Consider the following 24,908-nt stretch of genomic DNA (forward strand, 5'->3'; position numbering starts at 1 on the left):
GCCATTTACGCAGAAGATGAGAAGATATTATAATAATAATCATTTTTTATCAAAAAAAAAACAAAACCGACTTTCATGGATCAAAACTGGGTTTTATGGTTTTTCTCATAGTGTCTATAGTTAGAACTGAACGAAATTAAAAAGAGACCACACTGCAGGCCCCAGCTTTCCAATACAAAAAGACTTATCAAAATTGGTTAACTCAGTCCGAAGTTATCAGGTAACAAACATAAAAAAAAATACAGAAGAATTGAATACCTCCTCCTTTTTGGAAGTCAGTTAAATATAATGTTATTGAAGCAAATTTTCAAAAAAAAAATCGATCCATTAAAAGGTAAGTCGATTTTTCTGCAACCAGTGGAATACGAAATCGATCATTTTAAGAGGCGAAAGGCAGAACTTTGTATTATAGTTTTCGATTTCACCTCTATTGTTTTAACTTCCCATGGATTTACGATAACTTTTTCTTGGCGGATACCTAGTTGTTTCGACAGACGTTATAGGCCTATTCATTATGATCATCGAGACCTTGATCCGAAAATATCTGCTTCCGAATGGAAGAAATAAAAAAATTAATTTTCTATTGCAAATAACCAGCAGCCAGACGTGGAAGAAACTTTTGGTTTCCAGTTATGAGTAGAACTTAAAAAGGCCTTTCTTTTGATTAGGGCTGCCAGACGTCCCGATTTTTGACATTTTGACATTGTCCCGATATCTGTCCCGATTAACAAAATGTCCCGATTTTGTCCCGACAATCCGTTTTCATTCGAAAACTTTGGGGAATAAAATCAAAGTCACTGCTATATGAACATTTGATATTTCCTTACTAGGAGCATGTGTGAAAGTAAAATGATTGGTTCATTATTTTTTTGACTTTCGTGCATTAAAATTTTAAACATAAAAAGCTGTTATTGGCGATTGGTAAAGTTAAAATGCGCTCCCGGTGGTCAAACAAAAAACTAATGTAAAAGGACGGAAGAAGCTAGTATCCGACATTTTACTCATTTTTTGTTAACACTTTTGACACGAACGCCATTTTTAGAAATTCAAAATGTAAACATCCGTCCTGTTACATTAGTTCAAAGTTGTTAAAACTATGGCGTATGGTAGTATTTAAGCCTGGTACGCTGCTGATGAGAAACGAAATTTTCCATACAATAGTTCCATAACGCAATCTTGAACGAAAAATTTCGTTTTGCTTTTAGTTTTTCAGTACGCAGCTCTAGCAAAAAATTGGAGAGTTTCACTCATTTGTCATTTAAGCCTAAACTAAATTTTATCGCGATAATTTTTATCTCTACACGCGTTCGCTAAAAGCCAAGATAAATTTAAATTTAAAAATAACGGCTGAATCACAGTTTCATTTACTTATACCAGCTTACATTCAATATTACATAACATATTTTTTTACCTGCAGAATACCTTTTTTACGCTCTCATTTTGTTTTATTCCTCTTCTTTTATATATTCCAAGGTTTTTTTTGCCTCTTATTCCTTGCAGCAAGAACAATAACCACAAAAATGTCTAAATTTATCTGTGAAAAAATGCGCTGAGCATTATTTCGCGAGCTAAATTGAGTGGAGACTTTTTGCAAAAGTAGTAGATGAGAATTCGAATTTAGAGCGTGAACTGCGTACTACCTGGCTAAAAATCCTCGCTAAAATGTATCTTTGGAGGAAATTTGTATGAAAGATAAATTTTAGCGCGATCTGCGTACTAGGCTTTACTTTTCACTGTCCTGTGCATTTTTCAGTGCTGATGGTTTTTTCACTTTTAATTCATTTATTTTTTGCTTTAAAAATTATTTTCTGTTGATTTTTCTTCATTTTAAATTTTTTTATTTTGACTTTGACAGAATACTCGATGATATTTTTTCGTTAGTCAGCTATTACACGCGCGCCTCTTTTCAAAACCAATGAGTGCAAAAGAGAAAGAAGATAAAACAAAAAATTATCCGACCGGAGAGTCGTGGGTCGAAATTCTGAGACTCTTTTTTGACGTTTCTTTTTCCACTTTTTCTTTTCCAACATTCCCTTTCATTTATGTTGCTTCTTGGTGAAATACAACAACAACAAAATTTAAATCAAAAGAGAAATGTCAAATTTGAGTGTTTCACTCAAGAGGCATCGTGTAATAGTACACAGAATAATTTATCACAGAATGATTTATCAAAAGAAAATTCGAAAAAAGAGTCAAGCCTCTTGAGTCTTGAGGCTTCGTGTAATAGCTGACTTAGCATTTTCGTTGTCGACTTTGGAGACTTGTTTCGCATCAGCAGCGTACTAGGCCTTATGCTCCAATTGCCAATTGGCTGGAAGACTGGAACAACAACAACATTGGAGACTGGAACATTTCACAATCGATTCGATTCAGATTGAATCCAATCTTTAAATCCGGTCATATAAACAAAGTGGCTCTGTCTCTGGGATATAATTCATCTATGTCTGTTTCTGTTTCATATTTATTTGTTTGTAGACTAGAATAATAATAAAAAGTGCCTTCAAAAAATATTCAAAAAAATAGAAAAATTAAATTTAATAAAAACTTTATGTTTTATTAAAATCATTGCGATGAATAAAATTATGTATGACAATGGAAAATTTAATAATTTTGAAAAAATTGGCGAGGGAACATATGGAATTGTTTACAAGGCGCGAGATACAAAAACATTTAAAGAAGTTGCACTTAAGAAAATCCGTTTAGAAAGGTAAACTGTTTTATTTATAAACAAATAGGTGGCTTTCATATACTTAATTTATTTGTCATTGTTTTAATTTAAAGGTTCTGATAAATCGAACCAGAATAATGTGAGTACTGCGCTTATGATTTAGTTCGTAGCACCACATGATTCGGCTTGATCTTCCAGTGTTGACAGCAAATTTTTCATAATCCACTTCACATAATTTTTGCTAAAATAGTTTAATTAATTGATGCATTCTACTAAAACGGCAAAAATAAGTACAAAATTATAGTCTGGGGACTGAATGGATTCCGTGGGGAAAAACAGCATTTGACAAAGTGCTTTGTGCGCGGGATATTGAAGCGTCTTTACGTACTTGTTCGGTTTACTGTTTGCTGGCCGCCATACAACCGGCTGGCTATTCTTTTTTTATAAAATAATGTTTAAGGTATCATTTAACCAAATCGGCAAAAGGCAATGCTGTATTATGAAACCTTTAAAAAATGTAAACAAAAGTATTAATAAAATCACATACTATCATTATTATAACCAAATTTCAAGTTTAGTGAACCATTCAATTTTACACACTCTTACATGTTAAGGTACGCTGCTATCGTATTTAGTACCGGCTGAGTTTTGTTTTTTTATTGCTTATCATTACTTTAATTTGTGGGCCTAGTTTCAGAATTGACGATAGGATTGAATCTTTGAGTTTTTGTTTACATCTAAAGGCTTCTATGACCCAAGTTGACCGCCACCATGTTTCATTTCAATGTCTTATCTATCGATTAACTAAATACTAGCCTTGGCGGAAACATTGCCAAAAATTAAGTAGCAGTGCGGCAAAAATCTCAATTCAAAATTTAAAATATACTTACGGCCATATTATTCACTAGTTTAAAAAATACATCTGGATGTAAAGAAATTGAAATATAAAAAAAAATAAATCCAAATCCATAATATTCACTATTACACAGAGAAAAAAATAGTCATTTTTAACTATTTTTTAACTATTTACATAGTTAAAATCGGGATAACCATTTTGGATTTAGATTTATTTTTGACATTTGACAATTTTACATCCAGATGTATTTTTTAAACTAGTGAATAATATGGCCGTTAGAGATACAAACATTTTCTATGGCTTATTTTAAAGATTTTAACTTAAAGTTGAATTTAAATGAATGATTTTTAAAAATTCTATCCTTTGACAAAGCTGTGATTAAAGATAGGGGAAGTTTTTGTTTTGACAATTTGAAAAATGCCATTCAAAAGATAATAAAAAAAAGATTAGGGGTCTATTATGGATTTTTTTTCTAAATCGCTGCGTTTCGAAATATGAATTTTTGAAAAACACCTACTTTTTTGGGGGGTATTTTTGGGTGGGTTTTTAACGGAATTTAATTATTCTTTTTTCTTCTACAGATAAATGAATGAAATTTATACTGTAGATTAGGGTGCTTCTTATATGGTCGAAAAAATGGGACACCCCTGCATTATGTTCTACCATATAAGCATAGTATATGGTATTTTTTTCCGATTTTAATATTAAAATTTAGGGGTCGCTACCATTCATTAAAGATTTAAGTAAAAAAAAAAGATCAATTTCAACAAAAACTTTTTTGTTACAATACAAAGTATCTACGCTTAAGACCCGATTTTTCTATCTTTTAATAAACAGTCAGTTAACTGTCTGACGAATTAAGATATTAGGCTCATAAACAATCAGATAAAAACATTGAATTTTTCAATTAAGAAGATCACTTAGGGCGATTTTGTTCACTAGAAGTTGAACATAACTTTGGGATTTTTATCTTCAACTTCTGAATTTGGATTTGTTCACGCAAAGTTGACGTTTTCAACTTTTGATTTCAAACTTGAGAGTTGATAAACTTCCAGTTGTCTCAACTTCCCGAAAAAGTAGAAGTTTGCCGACCAAACTTGAGAGTTTGCTTCAGATTTTTATTTTTTAATTTTTCTGTCAAAATTTTGTTAGCAGTTTTTGCGTTAACGCATTAATGAGCAAACAAAAGACAAAAACAAAAATAATTTACAATTAAATAGAGTTGCACTTTATATTTTCTTATGTATTTTATTAAAAACTTCAAACCTAAACATTAGTTAACGAAAAAATACATTTTTCCAAGTGAAATGGTTTTTCTTGTTTTTTTTTTTTTTAATTTCTGTTTGTGCCACTCCCGAAGCGGAGGACGTTAGAATAATTTCACTTATATCCAATCGCATACACATATGTACAAGTATTTCAATTATTTCGCATTTAATGCATATTTTTAAAAGCCACATACATATACATAAACAATAAACATATGTAAAATATAATTTTATCAAACGAATTTGTATCCCGAAACCGATTTTAGTTGGATTTTAAACGGTGCACATGGAAATTGTTGCTAATAATAAATAAGAACTGACCAATTAAAATACAAGAATTAATAAAATTTTAACAGATGACATAAAACATTCAAAATATGATTGCAGGCTGTCAATATTTTTGTTTACTGTCACAAATATCCCAGGGATATTTTAAAAACTAAAAGTTAGCCAACTTTTGTTTTGTAAACTCGAGAGTTAAGAAAAAAATAGTGAACAAAATAGATTCTCAACTTTTGTTTTAACTCTCAAGTTAAAGTCAACTCTCAAGTTCATCAACTTGAGAGTTTGCTTCAAGTTGAGCAATAGTGAACAAAATGGCCCTTAGTTAGCTATTCTACAGAATAACACAAAAAAAAATGTCGAATTCAAAAATATTCAAAAATTTTTATTCCGCTGTATTTTTTATCAAAATTTCTTTCAAAACAGCTAAAGATTTAATATAAAGTACTTAATTCTGATAACAAATTTTAAAATTTTGGGAAAAAAAAAATTTGGTGTATTTTTCAAAACTTTGAATTGTGGTAGCGACCCCTAGAACGTGTGTAAACTGGCCCAAATTTTACCCAATTTATATTTAAGGCAGGAAGAACAAAATGAAAGGGTGTCCCATTAAAATTTCGAAAATTGATTTTTAAGAAGCACCCTACTGTAGATAGATAAAAGGCAGGACTATATCATTGCCGCCAGGTACAAAGGGGTTAAGTCATAATTGATAGTTTGCCTGAAAATGTGAAGTTTAGCTAATCGATGAACTTTTGAGCATTGATCCTCTTATTTTTATAGAAAAGAGTTGTTCTAAATTTATGTTTTTGATTCCAAATAAAAGAGAAAAAAGAGGTTATTCTTATTTCATCGAAACCCGAAAAGTGCAATTTTGTGACTTAACCCCTTTGTACCCGGCGGCAAAGATATATATATATTTTAATAAATTTCGTATTCACAATTTTAAAATAACGGTAAAATAAAGTCTTATTTTTCAACACGTTCTTTCTTTTGATCTAGAATAGATAAAAATTGTATTTACTGAGCATCCTGATAATATTACCTTTCATTTCATACATCACACATAACGGTACATTAACTACAAGCTACACAATGTTAAATTAAAAAACTTCAGAAATACCTCAAAACACCTGTGGAGATCTGTTGCCCATGACCAACCACAAGTGTGGGAAGTATTGTTTTCTACGGAATCAATATTCGATTAATTGTATTTAAATTAAACAAAATATTCTTTATTAAAAATGAACGACAGTATTGAAAAAGATTTGAATCGAGAAAAAAAAAATTTTCTAAAACAAGTTCTGATATAAACATAAAAACATTCTCAGTTTAAACAAACATAAACAAAGTATGTTAAAGTATAAATTAACATTAAACATAAACATAATTAATTGACTTCAACAGGAAGTACCGCATTCTCAGTTTGAAATTTCGACATAGTTGGCTTTTAATACAGTCGAATAAGGAGAAAAAAGGGGTAAATCTCGGAATGAATGTTAGTAGAAATTTTTTTTGCTCAATATCTTCCTTTTGCCATTCTATAACATATCTCAAAAGTCTAGAAAAATCTCATGTCCGCTTGTCGCTATTTCAAGGTCAAATCGCGAAATGGAGATTTTCAAAATTAGCAAAAATAGGCTATGGTATTATATACACATATGATACATGATTTCAAGGTATTTTTTAATGCAAATTCCAAAAAATCTAAAATCAAGACAATCTGACGTCTCTGGAAAAAGTTATACCTGTTTTTCATCTGTCAACTCATATTATTATAACAGTTGCAAACTTACTGCCGAAAAACCCTTAAAAGTTATGGTAGATGAACCAAATTTTGCATGAAAATTTTAGAATCCATCATTATTAAAAATCAAAACAATCCATTACAAAAAATATATATACCTACGAAATAATGGCATTTTTTTATGGAGGGGCAAATTTTAGGATATGCACTAAAGAAGATTCTTGTTCATCTTAGGAATAAGTGCTAATAGGCTAATTTTTTCATTTTAATCTTTGTTTGGATATTCTTTAACTACCCTCAAAAATCTAAAAACATCTCATGTCCACAAGTCCTAATTTTCTTGGTTTGAAAATAAGGTGCAGATTTTAAAAAATTAATAAGAAAAGTTTAAATTTTTATATGTATACCAACATAAGTGACATGATATAAAGGTATTCTTTAACACTTATTCCAATAAAACTCACAAACAAGTCAACCTGACCATCCTTGAAAAGTAATGCACCTTATTCATGTTGATCTGACACAAATATCTGAAGTGTAGTTTTTCAATTTTTTTAAATCTGCAACTTATCTTCAAACCAAGAAAAGTAGGACTTGCGGACATGAGATTTTTTTAGATTTTTGAGGGTAGTTAAAGAATATCCAAACAAAGATTAAAATGAAAAAATTAGCCTATTAGCACTTATTCCTAAGATGAACAAGAATCTTCTTTAGTGCATATCCTAAAATTTGCCCCTCCATAAAAAAATACCATTATTTCGTAGGTATATATATTTTTTGTAATGGATTGTTTTGATTTTGAATAATGATGGATTTTAAAATCATCATGCAAAATTTGGTTCATCTACCATAACTTTTAAGGGTTTTTCGGCAGTAAGTTTGCAACTGTTATAATAATATGAGTTGACAGATGAAAAACAGGTATAACTTTTTTCAGAGACGTCAGATTGTCTTGATTTTAGATTTTTTGGAATTTGCATTAAAAAATACCTTGAAATCATGTATCATATGTGTATATAATACCATAGCCTATTTTTGCTAATTTTGAAAATCTCCATTTCGCGATTTGACCTTGAAATCGCGACAAGCGGACATGAGATTTTTCTAGACTTTTGAGATATGTTATAGAATGGCAAAAGGAAGATATTGAGCAAAAAAAATGTCTACTAACATTCATTCCGAGGTTAAACCCTTATTTGACTGGATTATTTAAGAAATTCTTACTTTTTTTGTAGGCATCGTAGAAATATGATTGAAGCATCATATAAAAGGTGAAATAATAAGCTTGCAGATGATACAAAATTTAATTTAGGTAGTCATTTAAGAAAATGGACTTTAAGGTAATTGGAAAATAAAGAAGATTGATTTTCTTGCTCTTTTTGATGATTGATTGGGTTCAAAATATTCTAGTTTTTTTTGTAGATGTCGTGCAGACATGGTTGATATGAATTTTTTGAGCTGAAACAAGAGGCTTCCAGGTGAATAATAGATAGATAGATAAATAAGATGGAACATATAAATATAAAGAAATGCATTTAATGAAGAAAAAAAGTTTGATCTTTTCACTTTTTTCATGAAAAATTATTGTTTTCAATAAATCGTTTTTATACCTTTTACGCATTGCAAAAGTTTAAGTATGGCTTTATTCTTTAGAAAAAATATTAAACTTTTTAATGGCGTAATTTTTTTGTAAGCTTTTCATATAAAAAATTGATATAACGAGAAAAGAAAAAAAAAAGGTATTATTTTTATGATAGGTTATTCCGTTGTTCAACAAAACATACAGATATAAATATGTAGGGTCTTAGATCCGTTTGCTGAATCGAAACTTAAGCATTTATGTTCTACATAAATCCTTATGTGACAGTTTACGCAGAGAAAAAAGTAGTGAATAAGAGTTTATGGTTAACTTAAATTATTCAAGTTTCGTTTCAGCAAATCTTAATCTTTAGCCTAAGTATTTTACTATAAGAATTATTATCTTATACATTTTTTTACAAGAAAGTTGACAAATAAATTATTTTTAGATCATTTTTTTTTTAACAAAAGCACACAACCTGTTTTCTTATGACGTTATCACGTAAAATCATCGTCCGTAAACCGGCTTTACAGACAACCACTTATTTTTTAATGAAGTTTGAAAATCTTTTTTTTTTATTTATGAAAGAAGACAAGACACTGCTATATTATATTTCCATATATCATAGGAGTACGCCACACTGTGCGGTCGCCGACCTCGTGTGTAATGGGCCTAATGATATTCATGCAAAGCCTTAAGTTCACCCTATGTGGCTATTTAATTCTTCAGTCTGAGATACAATCCTCATTAAGATTACAAAAATTAAACTCAAAATATTAATATTAAAATATGTAAACCTTAGATTTACCCAATTTTGATAAACGCCCCTTTTCCATGAAATTAGTGTAAAGCGATTGTAACAAACTTTTATTTTTAATAAATCTACTTTCTCATACAAAATTATGAAACGCAAATACCTACACGTTGTGATATATTTTCATGTTCGTTATTCATTGTATCGCGGTTTTTGGTTTGGCGTTAAATATTTGTAAAATATGAAAATGGCATTTGCGTAAATTTATCTTATCACTATACCCAGCAAATTCTTTGAGTAATTTCATCCACATTTTATAATGTCGTTTTCCTTCACTGTATTGAGCATTGTACTGCGGATTAATCATTTTTTCTAGAGTGATGGAAAGCAAATGAAAGCAGATTTTTATATTTAACTGTGTGTTATATGAAAAAACCTTTTCAAAAATCAATAATAAAATATCAATATCAAATCTGTGCGATGTGCGCAAATAGGTGTAGATCTGATTTTAGATTCAAGTTTTATTTATGCACCTAAATAAACAATTTTCTTATTTTAGTGAAACCGAGGGAGTACCTTCGACAGCAATACGGGAAATATCTCTTTTGAAAGATCTTAAACATCCATCTATAGTTCAATTGTACGATGTAGTGATTTCTAATGAAAGCGTTTACATGGTTTTCGAATATTTAAACATGGATTTGAAGAAACTATTGGACAAGAAAAAAGAGATTTTTGTTCCAACTTTAGTTAAAGTAATAATTATTACAATTTTGTCCTAGTTTGAAGTCTTTTTTTTTTCTAATTTATTCCTTATTTCAACTTTCAGAGTTATATGCATCAAATGTTCGATGCAATTGCATTTTGTCACACCAATCGAATACTGCATCGGGACCTGAAACCACAAAATCTTTTGGTCGATACCGTAGGCAACATTAAGGTTTGATAAACTTGTTCTTCGGTAATCTTAATACTTCAAATTTTAGGAGTAGTAAATTAAAGCCATACTATCAAATCGGTTGTAAAAAAGCTATTACGATTATAGATAATTATTTTTTTTCTTGTTTTTTTTTTTTTCTTGTAATTCCAAAATTATAATTTTGCCTGCCTAAGCTTAGGAGAATCATAACAAATTTGTATTCGTTTAGCCTCCTCATCATATTTTATTAATTGTTTGATCATGCTATCAATTTTATTGTTTTTTTTTTTCATTCATTATAAAATGTAATAAGTTTGAGATGAATATTTATATATATATGTAATTGTTTTATTTAGTTAGCAGATTTTGGTCTTGCAAGAGCTTTTAATGTGCCAATGAGAGCATACACCCACGAAGTAGTCACACTTTGGTATAGAGCTCCGGAAATCCTTTTAGGTACTAAATTGTATGCAACTGGTGTAGATATCTGGAGTTTAGGTTGCATTTTTGCTGAAATGGTAAAACTTAAAAATTATTGATGAACAAAATCAAATTTAAATCTTATCAATTTTTCTTTTAAAGATTATGAAAAGATCTTTATTTCCTGGCGATAGCGAAATTGACCAATTGTATAGAATATTTAGAACTTTTGGAACACCTGATGAGACAACATGGCCAGGAGTACCACAACTGCCAGACTATAAAGCTTCGTTTCCAAAGTGGGGTAAAAACATTCCCGAAATCATATTAAAGCACGAGGCATATGATCTTTTTAAAGTGAGTTTATTCAGTCAATAATATCATTGGCCATGTTTATGAAATATATTTTTTCTTTATTATTTACAGTCAATGATGTTATATGATCCAAATCAAAGAATATCTGCAAAGCAAGCAATGTCGCATAAATATTTTAAAAATGTAGAACGAGTTCCTCATGTAGCTTTACCAATCGTTCATCCACATAATTCATCATAACATTTGTCTTTTCTTTTCTTTTTTACTACACAAATAATTTCGTTTTTATATAAATTAAAAAAAATTAACTTTAATTTTAAATGCGTTTGATTTGGAGTTAAATAGTTAAATGGTTTATGCTTTATGGTTTTCTGAACTATCTGTGATACTTTTTTTATTCGACAATAAAAAATACGAATCGGAAAGCCACTGAAGAGTTCTCGATTTTCACATCGACATTTTCTGAGCCGACCTTTGTAATTAACTACGTGCTGTTCATAAAATATGGATAATAGTTTCTGGGACCAAAACTGATCCTCTATTTTGAGTCGTCCATGGGAAAAATGAAATCGGGAAACCTCCGAAAAGCGGAATCTTATATTGTACAAAATTCCACCAAGAATAATTTGATTTTACAATCCATTAGTATTTGCTATGTTTATTAAAATCTTAATAGTTGTTAAGGACCCTAATAGAGGATTAATCTCCAATAATGACGTTATTGATGGGGATTTAAGAAAACCTTACTTTTTCCATTTTACTATATTCGCAAACTCATTTTTTATTTTATATGTAATATTTTACAAAAAATTGTCATAAAGGTTTTTTGTATCACTTACCATTTAGACATCACAACATTTCAAAATATCCCATGTAATTTGATTAAAATAACATAATATAAAAATACCACGAAAAACATGCAAGTTTGAAGTGATATTATTTCTAAACGGGGCGTGGTACAAGAAAACTTTGTATGACAATTTTTTGTAAAACAACCTCAGCTACAATATTGTAGCACATAATTTTTTTCTAAAACCTACCGTTTTAAAAATAAAAAATATTGTGACCTTTGACCCCTTATAATGGGCTTAGCGGACAGAGGAAACGTCACGACTTTTCACAGATTGTAAACCACCCTAACACCAAGCTGTATACCAAAAATCCTGTTACAAATTTTTGCCTTGAAAAAATCTATTTTCCTGGGCTGGGAATGTAAATGTATCTAAATGAAAAAAAAGAACCTTCGTTAATGTCACCTGAAAATTTAAATGTTTTATTTTCCGTTCAATGTTCCTTCAAAAAAAATCTGAAATTAAATTCAGTTTTTGTTGAATCCGCCAAATGTTTTAATTTCGTTTAATTTTATAATTTGCAAAAATATTGCATTAATTCATCCATATAAAAATAACAACTCGGATTTTTCGAAATTATACGAAATTTCATTTCGATCGAATTATGTATAGACAACCTTGATATTTATTATTATTTTTTTTTTAATATAAGGACGAGATTTATGCGATAAAAATGGTTTATGTGCGGTTAAAATGGAAGAACTAATTAAATTTATAAAACAAAACAAGATTATTATGTTATGATTCAATAAGCTCTTCCATTTTAACAAATTCAAAATAAACGTTATTTGAATGATAGATACTTTCAACTGCCAATATCAGTAATGCCAAATAACAATTATTTTGTATTTTTGTTGTTCCTTGCTGTGCCTGCAATGAAACTTTGCGGCGAATTTAGAAATAGAGACATCTTGCAGGTCTGTGCAGCATGCAGATTTTTCTCCCATAAGAGCCCGTATTATTTTATTTTACTGCAATGAAAAAACTGCACGGCTGTTTTGACCATTACAATATCGATTTCAATGGTCTTTCAACCGAAATGAAGAACATGGTCGTTAGAGCGAAATGGCATAGGTGTTGATAACCATCGTCACAAACATTTGTCTTAGAATAAAATCATTCTCATAATATCTCGTTGTGTTTCATAAAAGAACATTTACGACCATATTTATTTTACCTTTTTTCGGATTCACGAAATTAGGTGTTCTGCACACATTTAAAATTTCTGACGGAATTCAATTCACTTTGTGTATGCTTTGTGAAATTGGCGACCTTTTGTCCGTTTTAGATCAAAATATAATCAATATTTAAATGTTTTATTATTTTGTCATGTTTATTTGTGTTTAATTTACTAATACAAAGCACATAAATTAAAACCTACAGCATAAAGTAACATCACTTTTTTGGGATAGTTTTTTTTTTCGGGCTAGTTTTTTTTTCGGGTTAATACAATATATTATGTAATTAGTTGTTTATATTTATAACGTTTACATTCACAGAGCAATAAGCTTAGTACGACATTTATTTTCCGTCCACATCTTCTCCAAATTATCTCGGTATGCTACAGATCGTTGCAATTCGGGTGGTGAGTTCTCCGCTGAAGAAACTTGAGATGGTGAAAGTACTCCACTCTAAGAAATAAAACAAAATTAAATAAAAGTTCAAACATAAGATGTTGGTTAAAATCTAGAAACAAAAAAATGTCATTACCTTCCCAATTTTACGTGGATCTAAATTCATGCCAAAGCTCTGTACCCCTTTAGCAAGTTTAGACAGGGGACTGGTCATTGTTTTTAATTGCTTCAAAGAAGAATCCGTTAGCGATGCCGATTCTACTGGCAACGATAGATCCTTGATTGATGTTGATCTGAATTATTTGTTAGCGAAAGAGTAAATTAAATAGTAAGAATAAAAGCATTTGATTTTTTTTTTCTTTGAAACCTTTTTCATTTATTTTTCGGCATATTTATTTGTTAAATAAAAAATTAAACTATTAAAAATAAAAATAATTAAAAATAATACAGCAAACTAAATCAATAACATACCGGCTACTCGTCAAGAAAAAGGAACTGACCTTGATTGTTGTTCCTCAGGAGTAGTTACTTTTTCTTCAGATATTTTATCGTCGTTAGTAGTTTCTTGAATACGTATCTCAGGTGTCGGAGTTCGAGTTCGCACTGGTGCAGCATTTTCTAAAAGACCTGCTGGAAGCGTTACATGGTCAGTTACAGATGTTATTGAAATCGTAAGAACATCTTCAGACATTTTTGCTATGTTGTCTTTTACTTCGAGTTGATTAATATTTGATGTTATTGATTGCTCGACACTGGGACCCATGACTATGCCCACACTAGGTAAGAAATCATTCTCTTTGAAACAGGATTTCTCTGCTAATGCTATTTCAGCCATTTCACCACTTTCAAAATCAGGTTCATAAATACTATTATCGTTGTCTTCAGAATCGGAACTTGTTGTAGAACCTTTTGTTCCTTTTTTACAAGGTCCTACAGAAAATATTGCCTTTTCAGCTTCTATACATGAATCAACGGGTTGGTTGGATTTCGAATTAAATTGTGCTAAGTTGTTTATTGGCTGAGATGATGGAGATGACTTCTCTTTATTTGGATTAAGACTTTGTCCAAGTTTGGAAAACTGGCCTGCTACATTGCTGAATGCCTTGGAGCTCAATTGAACAAGCTGTGACTCGGAAAGATTGCGATGCATACCCTAAAGGAGGAAAAATTTAAAAACTTGGTAAAATAATTGTGTATTCTATACTGAAATAAAAAAATCCATCATATTACAGCACTTCTTAAATTTTAAAAATTGAAATATTGGAAAAAATTAAAGATGATACGGTCCGATTCAACTTATCAACTTTTTTTTTAATTAAAAAATTACCTTGGGAACATCCAACAATGGAACTTTACTTTTTCTCCTTTGTAGCATCCCTCCTGTAATATACTGAACATCATTTTTACCGATGTTATTCAATGTTACTTTGAAAAATTCAACAATAGACATAAGGGATTCTAAAATTTAAAATAGACTATGATTAGTTGGAAAACAGAAAACAAAAATTAAAACCTACCTAATACTTCTTCTTGTGTCTTAATAACTACTGCAACATTATTAAAGAAACGAATATTTGCAGATCGAAACATATGAAAATATCCATCTGTACCATCAACCATATAATTTAAACGTATACAAAGCAAAGCTGGAGCAGTGCCTTGAAATATTTTCGTTTGTTGATACATTCCTAGTTCGATCAATGTTATATTTTGAAGACTAACTTTTTCAAATCGAACAATTTTATCTAGATGAGAGTCGTAATCAGCCACAATATAACAATCATCAGTTAGCAATAATATAACATCTACTTCAGTTTCATTAATATCTCCCGAACTTAAAAAAAAAAGTACATTTAATTTGTTTTTATTAGTAATTAGTAATATTAGAAGACTTACTTTGGATCCGCATCGATCAAACCCCATGATCCGATTGGATACTGGGCAGCACCTAGTAATAGCCTACGACAATCTTCCACAAGCAACTTTGCGTGCTCTGCACCTTCCAAAGCATCGGTGTCGTCTGGGGCCTGGTGGCCCCCTAAGGCGTTTAAAGATTCTGGTGATACTTGAATTCCAAGCATTAAGTCAATTGTGGCTTGCCTGTACGTATCCTTAAACCGTGCAAGATAATAACTGAGATATATAAAAAAAAGTTAATTAAAACAGGTTACAAAAATTTATTCATTACTCGTAATTTAGTCAAAATTAAACTGCAAAAGCGTACATCATGTGTAAACAATGTTTTCCCTCAAGAAAATAGTTCAGTTAATAGAGTTCAGATTGAAATTCCTGTTTTTGTGTTGGAGTACATTGGTAAGAAAATTTATTGCAAATGTTAATTGTTGGTAAAAATCGGAGAAAGGAAGTTATTGAATTGAAATAGAATTTGAGAAAACAAAATCATATCCAAAACGCCTAAAAATATGCAACTCCAAGTATTCAACACCAAATACAAAACAGGCTAGTATTAGTGATGCACTAGTTTCAGCATAATCCAAAGATGCAGATGTTCTGGTAAGCGACCTTTATCTGGCTTTTCTTATGCGCAAAATGCAAACTCAAATGGGGAACTTCTTGATTCAAAACTTTAAAATTTACCCACATAAACAAATTTTGAAGGCATAGTGGTCCCAAGTGACCAGTTTATAAGCTCGGTTTGATCTATTATTGCATAATCAGTAATTAAACGAGCATACAAAGCAACTATTCATTGAAGAAGAAAAAGAGACAGACATACGATCAACTGGCTTGAAGATCCCCTTAAGAGGGCAACGCTATTCACAGACGATTTTGAGATTGGCAGAATAGTATAGATTTTCAAGACCAGAAAAGAATTTACCTTACTAAATAGAATCAAATTTAGTGAATTAGGCTTGTACATCATTTGTTACGAAGATATCCAATACATTTTGGGTAAACTAAAGGAGTTTAGAACTACTTATTTTGGTTAACCAATTCTTGTTAGTATGCAACGTTTCTAATGCATAAGAAAAAATTCATCGATATTAGTAATAAAAAGAATAATATAATAATATTTTAACGAGCTCTCGAGCCGGTTAAATTTGGTTTTATTGTAATTTTTTGTGTTCGCCTTAGTTATGTTAAAATATTGTTACACGGCCTAATACATTTATATGCTTAGAAAAAAGACTTCGTGAAATGAAATGCAAAATAACTTACCGATTAGCAGAGTTCATTCCATCTTTGACCATTCCAGCCAACTTACGTTCCCCAGTACGTGTGTAGTCGCCCTAAGCAAATGACAAAAAAAAAGGCAAATGATTCCCTCGTTAACCCTTAAACCACTGACATTAAAATATAAGATATTTTTTTATAGGAATTTTGGTTCTTATATGACTTTAGGCTGAAAAATACGAATATGATGCCCTTTTATCCAAAAAATGTCACCTGGAAGCGCCAGGTGGAAAAAACGGAAGACTGTCTGTAGACGGTCTTAGTGGTTAACTGCTAAGAAAATATAACAATTAACAAATGATTCAAATCCAAAATAAATGTTTTATTCATTTCAAAATTACAAATTATTCCCTAAGAAATGTTTTAAAAAGTTCTTTAATTTTGAAAAAACGCAAATGCGTATGCATTTGGTACAAAATGTGTGTTTTGGACATTTTATACAATGTACAATTTTTTTTCGTTCCCCATCTTACCCCACATAACCTTTCTTTACACGTTAAAACTTGTCGTTGAACGATATAATATTTTGTGAATTTGCTCAAATTTGTTTTTTGATAAACAGTCAGGTATAATAATAAGCCCTTCTTCGCTCCAATGCTTCGATGTTGCAATATGGAAAAATGGACATACAAATCAAAACTCAAATATACCTTCGAATTCCATGTTTGGCAAACTGAAATTTTGTTTAAACTTTTTTTCTTATCATCCCGATTTGTTACAAGGGATATCAAATCTATTAGACCGTGTCAGTGGAGAAGTATGAGAAAAACTTAAAAGGTGTTTTAAGTTTTTTTTTTATTTCAGGCGGAAAATCAGCTTTCCCCCTAAACGCAAGTTCATTCCTCTATTGAAGCGACCAGCTGATGTCATAATTGAAAAGCTTGAACCTTCTTCGGCGTTCAACGGTGACCGAGCAATACTTTTGGCTTAAACGGCGTTGCCACATCTGGTTGTTAGTATTGCACATGCATATATTCTTATGTGTGCAATACTAACCAGCTCCTTTGAAGCCACCAGCTGATGGCATAGTTGAAGGTCCTGAAGCTTCTTCAGTAGTTAACGGCGACGGAGTTCTTTTTCGACTCAAACGGAGTTGCCAAATCTGGTTCTTGCTCTTGTTGCGTTCCTGCTGAAAAAGTTAGCTGGATTAGAGCTTCATCGTTTGTAACTTTTTTTACAACTTCTCTTGACACTTGTTGTAATCCATCAGTCAAATTCAAGCTGAGGTTGCTCACATTCTAAAAAAAATTAACAGCACAAATGACGAAGTGTCTATGAGCTGCAAGCAGTCACGAATTTGCTGTCTTCAGGTGAGATCTCATTACAACTATAGTTTTTCGAAAACCTTGTTATAATCTTCGGATTCACATCTACGATTTCTTCGTCATTGAAGGCAGATAGATTTACTTTTTTCCACCTATCACAAGCCTTGTTTCTATCACTCTGACGAGACATTATTATTTTACTGAAAAAAAAGCATTAAAACTTTTGATTCTGGTAAACAAAACTAAGAACCAATAAAACATTGGTGGAAAATTTTGGACAATTTTTCACTGTTTAGCCACTAAGACCGTCTACAGACGGTCTTCACAAAAATTCGATTTTCACAAAAATTTTGTGTTTCACAAATCAAATAAAAAACAATATAAGAAAATATTATACCTTTTTTTTACCAAAAAATTCCCGTGTTGATTGAACTATTGGAAAATATTTTTTTTAATAATTTAATTTGGCCAAATTTTCCAATTAATTTTTACACCTTTTCGCATCAAATTCTTGATAGAATTGACTATATCTATAGAATTATTCTACCCATAGGCTTCAAGGTGGTACTGTTGTAGAGGTAAATTCAACCTGCATAAAACTTCTTTGGAGGTGGGAGCGGAAAAATTATTCAGTTAGAAGACAATTGGATTTAAACGAAGACCGTCTGTAGACGGTGTTAGGGGTTTAAGGGTTAAGAAGACTTATCGGACTTAGATATATCTTCAAGACTTGATACTTATTGTTATGGAACTACCAGATGTAATCAAATATGAAGTATTAAATTCTTACCTTCAATGCATTAGTACCAGCATACTGTCGACTTATTATATCACCATTATTTGCCCACAGAACCATAAATGGACCTTTTAACTGTTCCGGTATTGGGGAATATGGAGGTGATAATCCCAATTTGACCAATTGTGATTCAAGCACAGCTTTTCCGATAGCTGTTTGAACAACATTTGTGCGATCAAGGCAATCCATACAGTTAATACGAAATATTGATTTTTGGTTGCAAATAACACCTCGCGAGTCTCGCCAGTGAAAACCCATTGCTCCGGCTTCAGGTGCAAGTGCTTCTACAAGAGTTGAAACATTTTCAAATCGCATTCCACGACTGCAAAATAAAAATTTATTTCAGTAATTTAAAAAAAAAATAGTAACGATGTATGTTTAAATTTCTTCTTACCAATAATCATGGAAATCAAAAGTTACGTATACAAGTTGATCGTTATTAAATTGCACTACGTGTTTGGCAAAAGCATCTCCAATGATTTTCTCCTTTCCACTTTGTTCGATTAAATTAACTATGCATACACCATCATAAATGGAAAGTTCTTTTAAAAAATGCTTTTCAAATGCCTCCTGTGTTTGGACTTCGGCTAGTGAATTATATAAAAATGTACATTTAAATAAAATTAGAATAAAAGAAATGATTTTTTGTGTATAAATTACGTTTATCAAGTCTGGGTGGTGGCCGATATTTGTAACCAGGTTGACTCCAATAAACTGGAATTGAACCGCGAACTAGTGTAAAAGATAGCTGATGGTGACGAAATGAGAGAATTTGCTCGGTTTCAACATAATTAGCACAATTACCAGTTTCATCTACACCACGGCGCTTGTATCTGTATTAATTTTATTCCAATAAAAAGTATTTTACTTAATTGGGTCACAAATTACCTAGTACCAGCACGATGACGCGATCTACGTGATACTAAAGCTAACGTGAAACATTCGTTTCCAATCACACATTGCTCAACTTGTACAAATCCTTGAATAACTGGTAGAATCCATGTTTTGTCCTAAAACGAATAAGACCTTAGTTTAATACAATGTATAATAAACTCTTCGCCAAAAGCACCATTTCGCTGTTCATCATAGGCAAGTGCCTTTAACGCTAAAGAGTACCCTGCTGGTATTTGACATAATACTTACATTTAATTTAATTAAATCCGAAATCATATGCATATTCCAGAAAAATCTTTCGTCATAATCATCAGTATCATCATTATGTCGTTGCAAGTTATTTGTAATGTCACTTTCGAAACAAAAATAAAAACTATCCGAGTCATCAAAAACCTTGTGCAATTCTTCAGTGATCCGTTTCTCAATGCGGCCTGGATCTCTAATACCAACTGATGATTTAACCTGATTTGAAGCTTTAGCTGCGGCTTGTTGTGTAGTATTTTTAATAGAAGTTCCAGCACTTTTTACAGCACCCCAGGTTTTATTCATCAACTGACTACCCTCAAATATCTTTGGCTTATGTGTGGGAGTTGTTTGAGTTCTAAAGATAGCAATTAAAAAATATTTAAATAAGAATATGATTTGATCATATTTTAAATTTACTTACTTATTTTGGTTATGTCTTGTACATGACGTAAGAGTGCTATCCGGAGGATCTGAACTTAATATACAAATACTTTTGACTTTATACACCAGGTTTGGTGAATAAAGTACTCCAACTGGAGTAGCTTCTTTTACTATCACCAGATGTGGCTCATAGACGCCAGATAGCGAAATAACACCTATTATTCCATGAGTTATTCCAATGCATTCAATATCATCCACTGATGATAAGTCCCATCCTGCAAAGATTTTCAAACAAAAATTATGAAGATCAATAATATAATTTAAAGTAAATACTGGTTCAGTTATATGAGTGAAACCAAGTCTCTCTGGTGTCACTTGCAAGGCTCATAAATGCTAGGACATAGTAATGATTCTTAAATTTAAAATTCATACGAGAACGCTCGATATAATTCCCCCAACATCAAATTCATATCGAACCAGAATTCCGTAACCTATTCAACAGTAGGTACTCAGCAACTTGTATTATGAAGTAGATTAGCTAATTATTAAGCCAGAACTATAATTGGCGGATGGACTCGGAAGCTACTGTCAATTGTTGTTGTTTTCCATAACTTTTCATCCGACGAGTGCGCTCGCAACCGCACTCGACGGATGAAAACTTATGGAAAACAACAACAATTGACATTAGCATCCGACTCCATCCGCCAATTATAGTTCTGCCTTAAACGCACCAACGCATTTACCTTAAAACCAGACAATCTCTATTTTATCTTTTATGTCATTTTCCAGATTTTTCCTGGAAAACGACGAAATCTGTTTTTGTGTGCGAAATTTGTTCATACATACAAAAAAAAACCTGGTCAAGAAAAAAAAAATGCAACAAATTCGAATCTCGACTCAGTTTTGTTGAGTCTGAACAAACATACTGGGTGTCAAATCATCAATTGACAATGATTTTGTAAAAGAATTAAAAAAAAAAAAAAAAACAAAAATCAATAATGGGTGCTGGAAGCAAAATACTGTTGCAAAGTAGGGATTTTCGGAATTTCACAAGAATTGCATTAAATCGAAAACCGTAAGGATTTGGGATGAACAAGTTACAAAATTCTGAGAGCCCTTAAGTTCCCCAATCAGCATATTTCGTTTGATCCATTACTTTTAGGACACCCTGTATAGTACATGATATCTGCGATTTATTCATTTTTCCCTTTTTTCTCCCTCTTTTAGCTGTGAGATTTAAAAAACTGACTTTAAGTCCGGCAAATGGAAGACGATATTAGTAATATTAAGAAATCTGTGAAAGGATTTAACTTTTTTCTCTCGAAATCTTTTTTATGGAATAAAACTACAAACAAACAACATCGCTGACTAAAAGAAAGTATTGGAAATTAAATAAATAACAGTGTTTATAATTGGGCAAAGTTAAAGTTAGAATGGTGTTAAGTAGTGTAATGTTAATTACTTTAAAATAGGTTGTTTATAAATATGCGTCATTGTGACTTTTTATCGATTTTATGAGTGAAAATGTGTAATTGTAAATTTTGGACAGTATCTTATGTATCTTTTTTTTTATTTTTTAGTTTTTTTTTTCGAGAAATTGGTGAAAACTTTATTTTTTTTTTTTGTCATATATTTACTTAATTATTTTAAGTTTTCATCAAAACTTGAAATTAAGTAGGTCTTTTTCTCTTTATTTTGTTTTATCCTCAAATCGATCAAACGGAAATTGGCAACCCCTATTGACAATCGCAATACTGATTTTTCAGTTTCTTTTTTTTATTGTCGCCGATGCCGATCGACAATCGTAATAAGGGCCATTATTTTTAAAAGTGTACCCGTAAGTAACAAAAAAAAAAAAAAACAACTTGTGAAAAAATCATAGTCAACAGGAAGTCATAAATTGAAAACCTAGTATTGAAAAGGGGTTGATTTTCAGTATTAATCGTAATTTGTTTGCGTTAAGTATAAATCGTATTTTGTTTGCGTCATGTTAGGGACTGTTTTCTTCTGAGAACGACACATAACTGTTTTTCAAGCACACATCATGTACTGTGCTGTGCATCATAAAAAAAATAAAAAACAAAATAAATAAAAAAAAAGTTAAAATGCGTTTCTGTAGTAGGTATGTATTTATTACTCTGGTTTACAAAATAAAACTTTTTTTTTGTTGCCGGAACAAAAATATACTTTTCTAAAGGTTTTTGGTGTGCTAAACTCGAATCTGAAGTCTGAAAAAATTTATCAGCTCCCGTGTTTGAAATATAGCCGTTAGAAAATGCAAAAACACGTTTTTTGACTACTTTGGACGTTATTATTTTACGTAAAGAAAATTGTTTAAAAATAAATCGTATCGGTTCTATATAAATTTATTATCTCCTTTATGATATATGTATTAAGCCAAACACACTTACTTAATCTTAACAAAAAAGATATACATAGATTTAAACAGGTCTTGAAAGAAGGAAAACAGTTGTTATAGAAACTGTTACTTTTTACTTAATACTTTACTATAACGTCCACACTAGTCAAAAAAGTGTTTTTGCATTTTCTAACGGTAATATTTCAAAAAACGGGAGCTGATCGATTTTTTCTGACTTCACATTCAGTTGAGTTCCGGAGAGTTCAGGAAAATGAAAACCTTCAGAAAAGTATATTTTTCTTATGACAAGAAATATTTTTTTCCTACTTTTTCTAAATCTTTTTTTAACCAATGTTTAACTTATATAACATGTTTTTAATGTATCGAAAAATTATTGTAAAATATGATTTAAGATTTAAAATTAATTTGATTTTTTATATTTTAGTCAGAAAGTATTTTTTATGTTTGACAGATATATTAATATGCCAACATTCATTAAAAAGGCTAGACCAAATCATTTTTTTTTTTCATCATTTCCAATAATATTTTCGATATAATGGGTCCTATGCATACAAAATAGTAAATGCTTTTACTTGAAAAATTGTAAAGTATGTATTATACTTATTAGTATTATCTATTTTTTATGCATACGGGCCAATGTAATGTACATACATATTTAAGAAAAATAAATACAGTCGATATTTTTGAATCAGTCTATTCATGTTTATTAGATTTTTTTTTACTGATTCATCATTCTAAAGTCGTTTTTTTTTTTTCATTTTCTATGAATCCTTTGTATGATAACCCGTAGGTATTCTGTTTAATGAATCAAATGAAAAAAATTTGTTTCACAGGAATAATTTATATAATTGGGTTGCGATAAGTTCTTACTTTTTTAATTTTAAATGCAAAGCATTTCATATTATAATTTTCTGAATTCCCATTCCGTTTCAATTTGGATCTGACTATAGCTGCGTTCCTTTGGGCATATTTATCTACTGCTTATTACTTAAAGCTACTTTGAACTACTTTTACTCTATTGAAAAAGTAGTTCAAATCAGTTTTAAGTACTAAGCAGTAGATACAGTTTCCCAAACGCAGCTTGCTTTTTGTTGGACAGATAAATATCAATTATTTTCTTTCCGAATATATGTGCCTCGAGCTCATTAAGGTAAATTTCCAGCAGTCGGTATTGCAATATACAAATTTCATTTATTGATTCAGCCAAGAACTGTCTGTTAGAAAAAGTATCGTTTCCCAGGGGGAGTACCTAATAAACCAGAATTTACTCTAAATTAATCCAATATTATCAGTTGCGTTTTACAGTATTGTTGGATATTTATAAATAAAACTCAAAGATAGGATAGTTACAGAAGAATAATAAAATTAACAACGTAACATTCCGCAACTGAAGGCGAGCTTGTTTTGATCGATAATATTGAGAAAACAATTGAAAGTTCAACATAAGAGGGTGAAGGAATTTCATCAAAATTCTGCTTTTGTTTGCTAGGATATTTGAACAAAATATTATCTCATATTAAAAAGTCTAATGCTTTCTTTTATTTGAAGGGATTGTTTCATTTTCTTTAACAAATAAAATGTTAAATATACATCAATAACATTTTGTTAATACCATTTTTATTGTTTCTCTGTTTGAATTAAAGTGAATCATCTTATTACGAGTAATTTTACCTGCTTTGATTGAAAATTCAGATGTGGTACGATTCCACCAAAGACTTTTTTTACGTTTAACAAATATATAATAATTATCAGTTTGGAAAACTTCCATATTTTAAACAAATTAAAAACGACAACTTTTTTCACATCAAAACAAAATCATTGTTCTTTTCTACAAAATTGACTGACAGTACAATTGGGCTTTTTACCTAGACGTCAAATGCTGCAACACCAAGAAATTAAACTCTTCTTCGATGAAGAAAGAAAGATTCCTCTGAGAAGATATTTTTTTGCTCTTTCTATGTTTACATAATTATTGCATTCAAGGATCGAATTCAATACAAATCGAAATTTGGATCCGATGTCATATGGGCTCTAATGAAAACAGGATATTAGCCTAATAAACGTCTAGACGTAACTTTTTTTATTTTTTTAAACAAGAAAAAAGTTATATTTTTCTGACTATCTGACAGGGTCACAATTTACCTTATCTATACGCGATATACCAATTTTGCCGATATAAAATCTTACGGGAGTGCACTCCTATACTAGAGCAGCAAAACTTTTGTACTTTGTAGGGAATCCACCATCGACAAACTATTCTGGAAACTTTCGTACGTCTTACCCCTCAAAACCCTTTTGTGAACAGTGTTGTCTGTGAATATATGTGAAAAAGCCACCACGTTGGTAAATGACGTTAACAAAGCACACATTTATAGATTCACGACATTCACCACACAACGATAGATTCACGACATTCACCACGCCTCGCAGCTTGTAGACAAACGTCATTTGACCGCTCAGTTTCCAGTCATAAACAAAAAATACCAAGACTGGAAACTCGGCGGTCAACTGACGTTTG

General features: G+C 30.8%; 2 protein-coding genes across 4 annotated transcripts; one reads left to right on the plus strand and one right to left on the minus strand.

The window, feature by feature from the left end:
• Nucleotides 1–2,445: 2,445 nt before the first annotated feature.
• Nucleotides 2,446–11,122, plus strand: LOC129915922 (cyclin-dependent kinase 2). Its single transcript, XM_055995628.1, has 6 exons — nucleotides 2,446–2,707; nucleotides 9,714–9,909; nucleotides 9,984–10,094; nucleotides 10,430–10,591; nucleotides 10,656–10,850; nucleotides 10,920–11,122. The coding sequence occupies exons 1-6, from the start codon at nucleotides 2,571–2,573 to the stop codon at nucleotides 11,046–11,048; spliced, it is 930 nt and encodes a 309-aa protein (XP_055851603.1). The 5' UTR covers nucleotides 2,446–2,570; the 3' UTR covers nucleotides 11,049–11,122.
• Nucleotides 11,123–12,965: 1,843 nt separating this feature from the next.
• LOC129914331 (phosphatidylinositide phosphatase SAC2) lies at nucleotides 12,966–24,248 on the minus strand. 3 transcript variants are annotated; one of them, XM_055993524.1, is made up of 14 exons: nucleotides 24,062–24,248; nucleotides 20,051–20,285; nucleotides 19,633–19,984; nucleotides 19,378–19,499; nucleotides 19,150–19,322; nucleotides 18,884–19,076; nucleotides 18,484–18,811; nucleotides 16,414–16,484; nucleotides 15,130–15,366; nucleotides 14,751–15,067; nucleotides 14,561–14,691; nucleotides 13,734–14,386; nucleotides 13,370–13,526; nucleotides 12,966–13,290 (listed from the first exon to the last, which is right to left on the minus strand). In XM_055993524.1, the coding sequence occupies exons 1-14, from the start codon at nucleotides 24,156–24,158 to the stop codon at nucleotides 13,153–13,155; spliced, it is 3,204 nt and encodes a 1,067-aa protein (XP_055849499.1). In that variant the 5' UTR covers nucleotides 24,159–24,248; the 3' UTR covers nucleotides 12,966–13,152. The 3 variants fall into 3 exon arrangements, 2 of the variants coding, with proteins under 2 accessions (XP_055849499.1, XP_055849501.1); XR_008772172.1 differs by lacking the exon at nucleotides 12,966–13,290 and adding an exon at nucleotides 13,601–13,649 and having other exon boundaries at nucleotides 13,441–13,526; nucleotides 13,705–14,386; XM_055993526.1 differs by lacking the exon at nucleotides 12,966–13,290 and having other exon boundaries at nucleotides 13,419–13,526; nucleotides 13,705–14,386.
• Between the last annotated feature and the right edge of the window lie 660 nt (nucleotides 24,249–24,908).

The sequence above is a fragment of the Episyrphus balteatus genome, chromosome 3, assembly GCF_945859705.1.
Source record: "Episyrphus balteatus chromosome 3, idEpiBalt1.1, whole genome shotgun sequence".
In the NCBI taxonomy this organism is placed as follows: Eukaryota; Metazoa; Arthropoda; class Insecta; order Diptera; family Syrphidae; genus Episyrphus; species Episyrphus balteatus.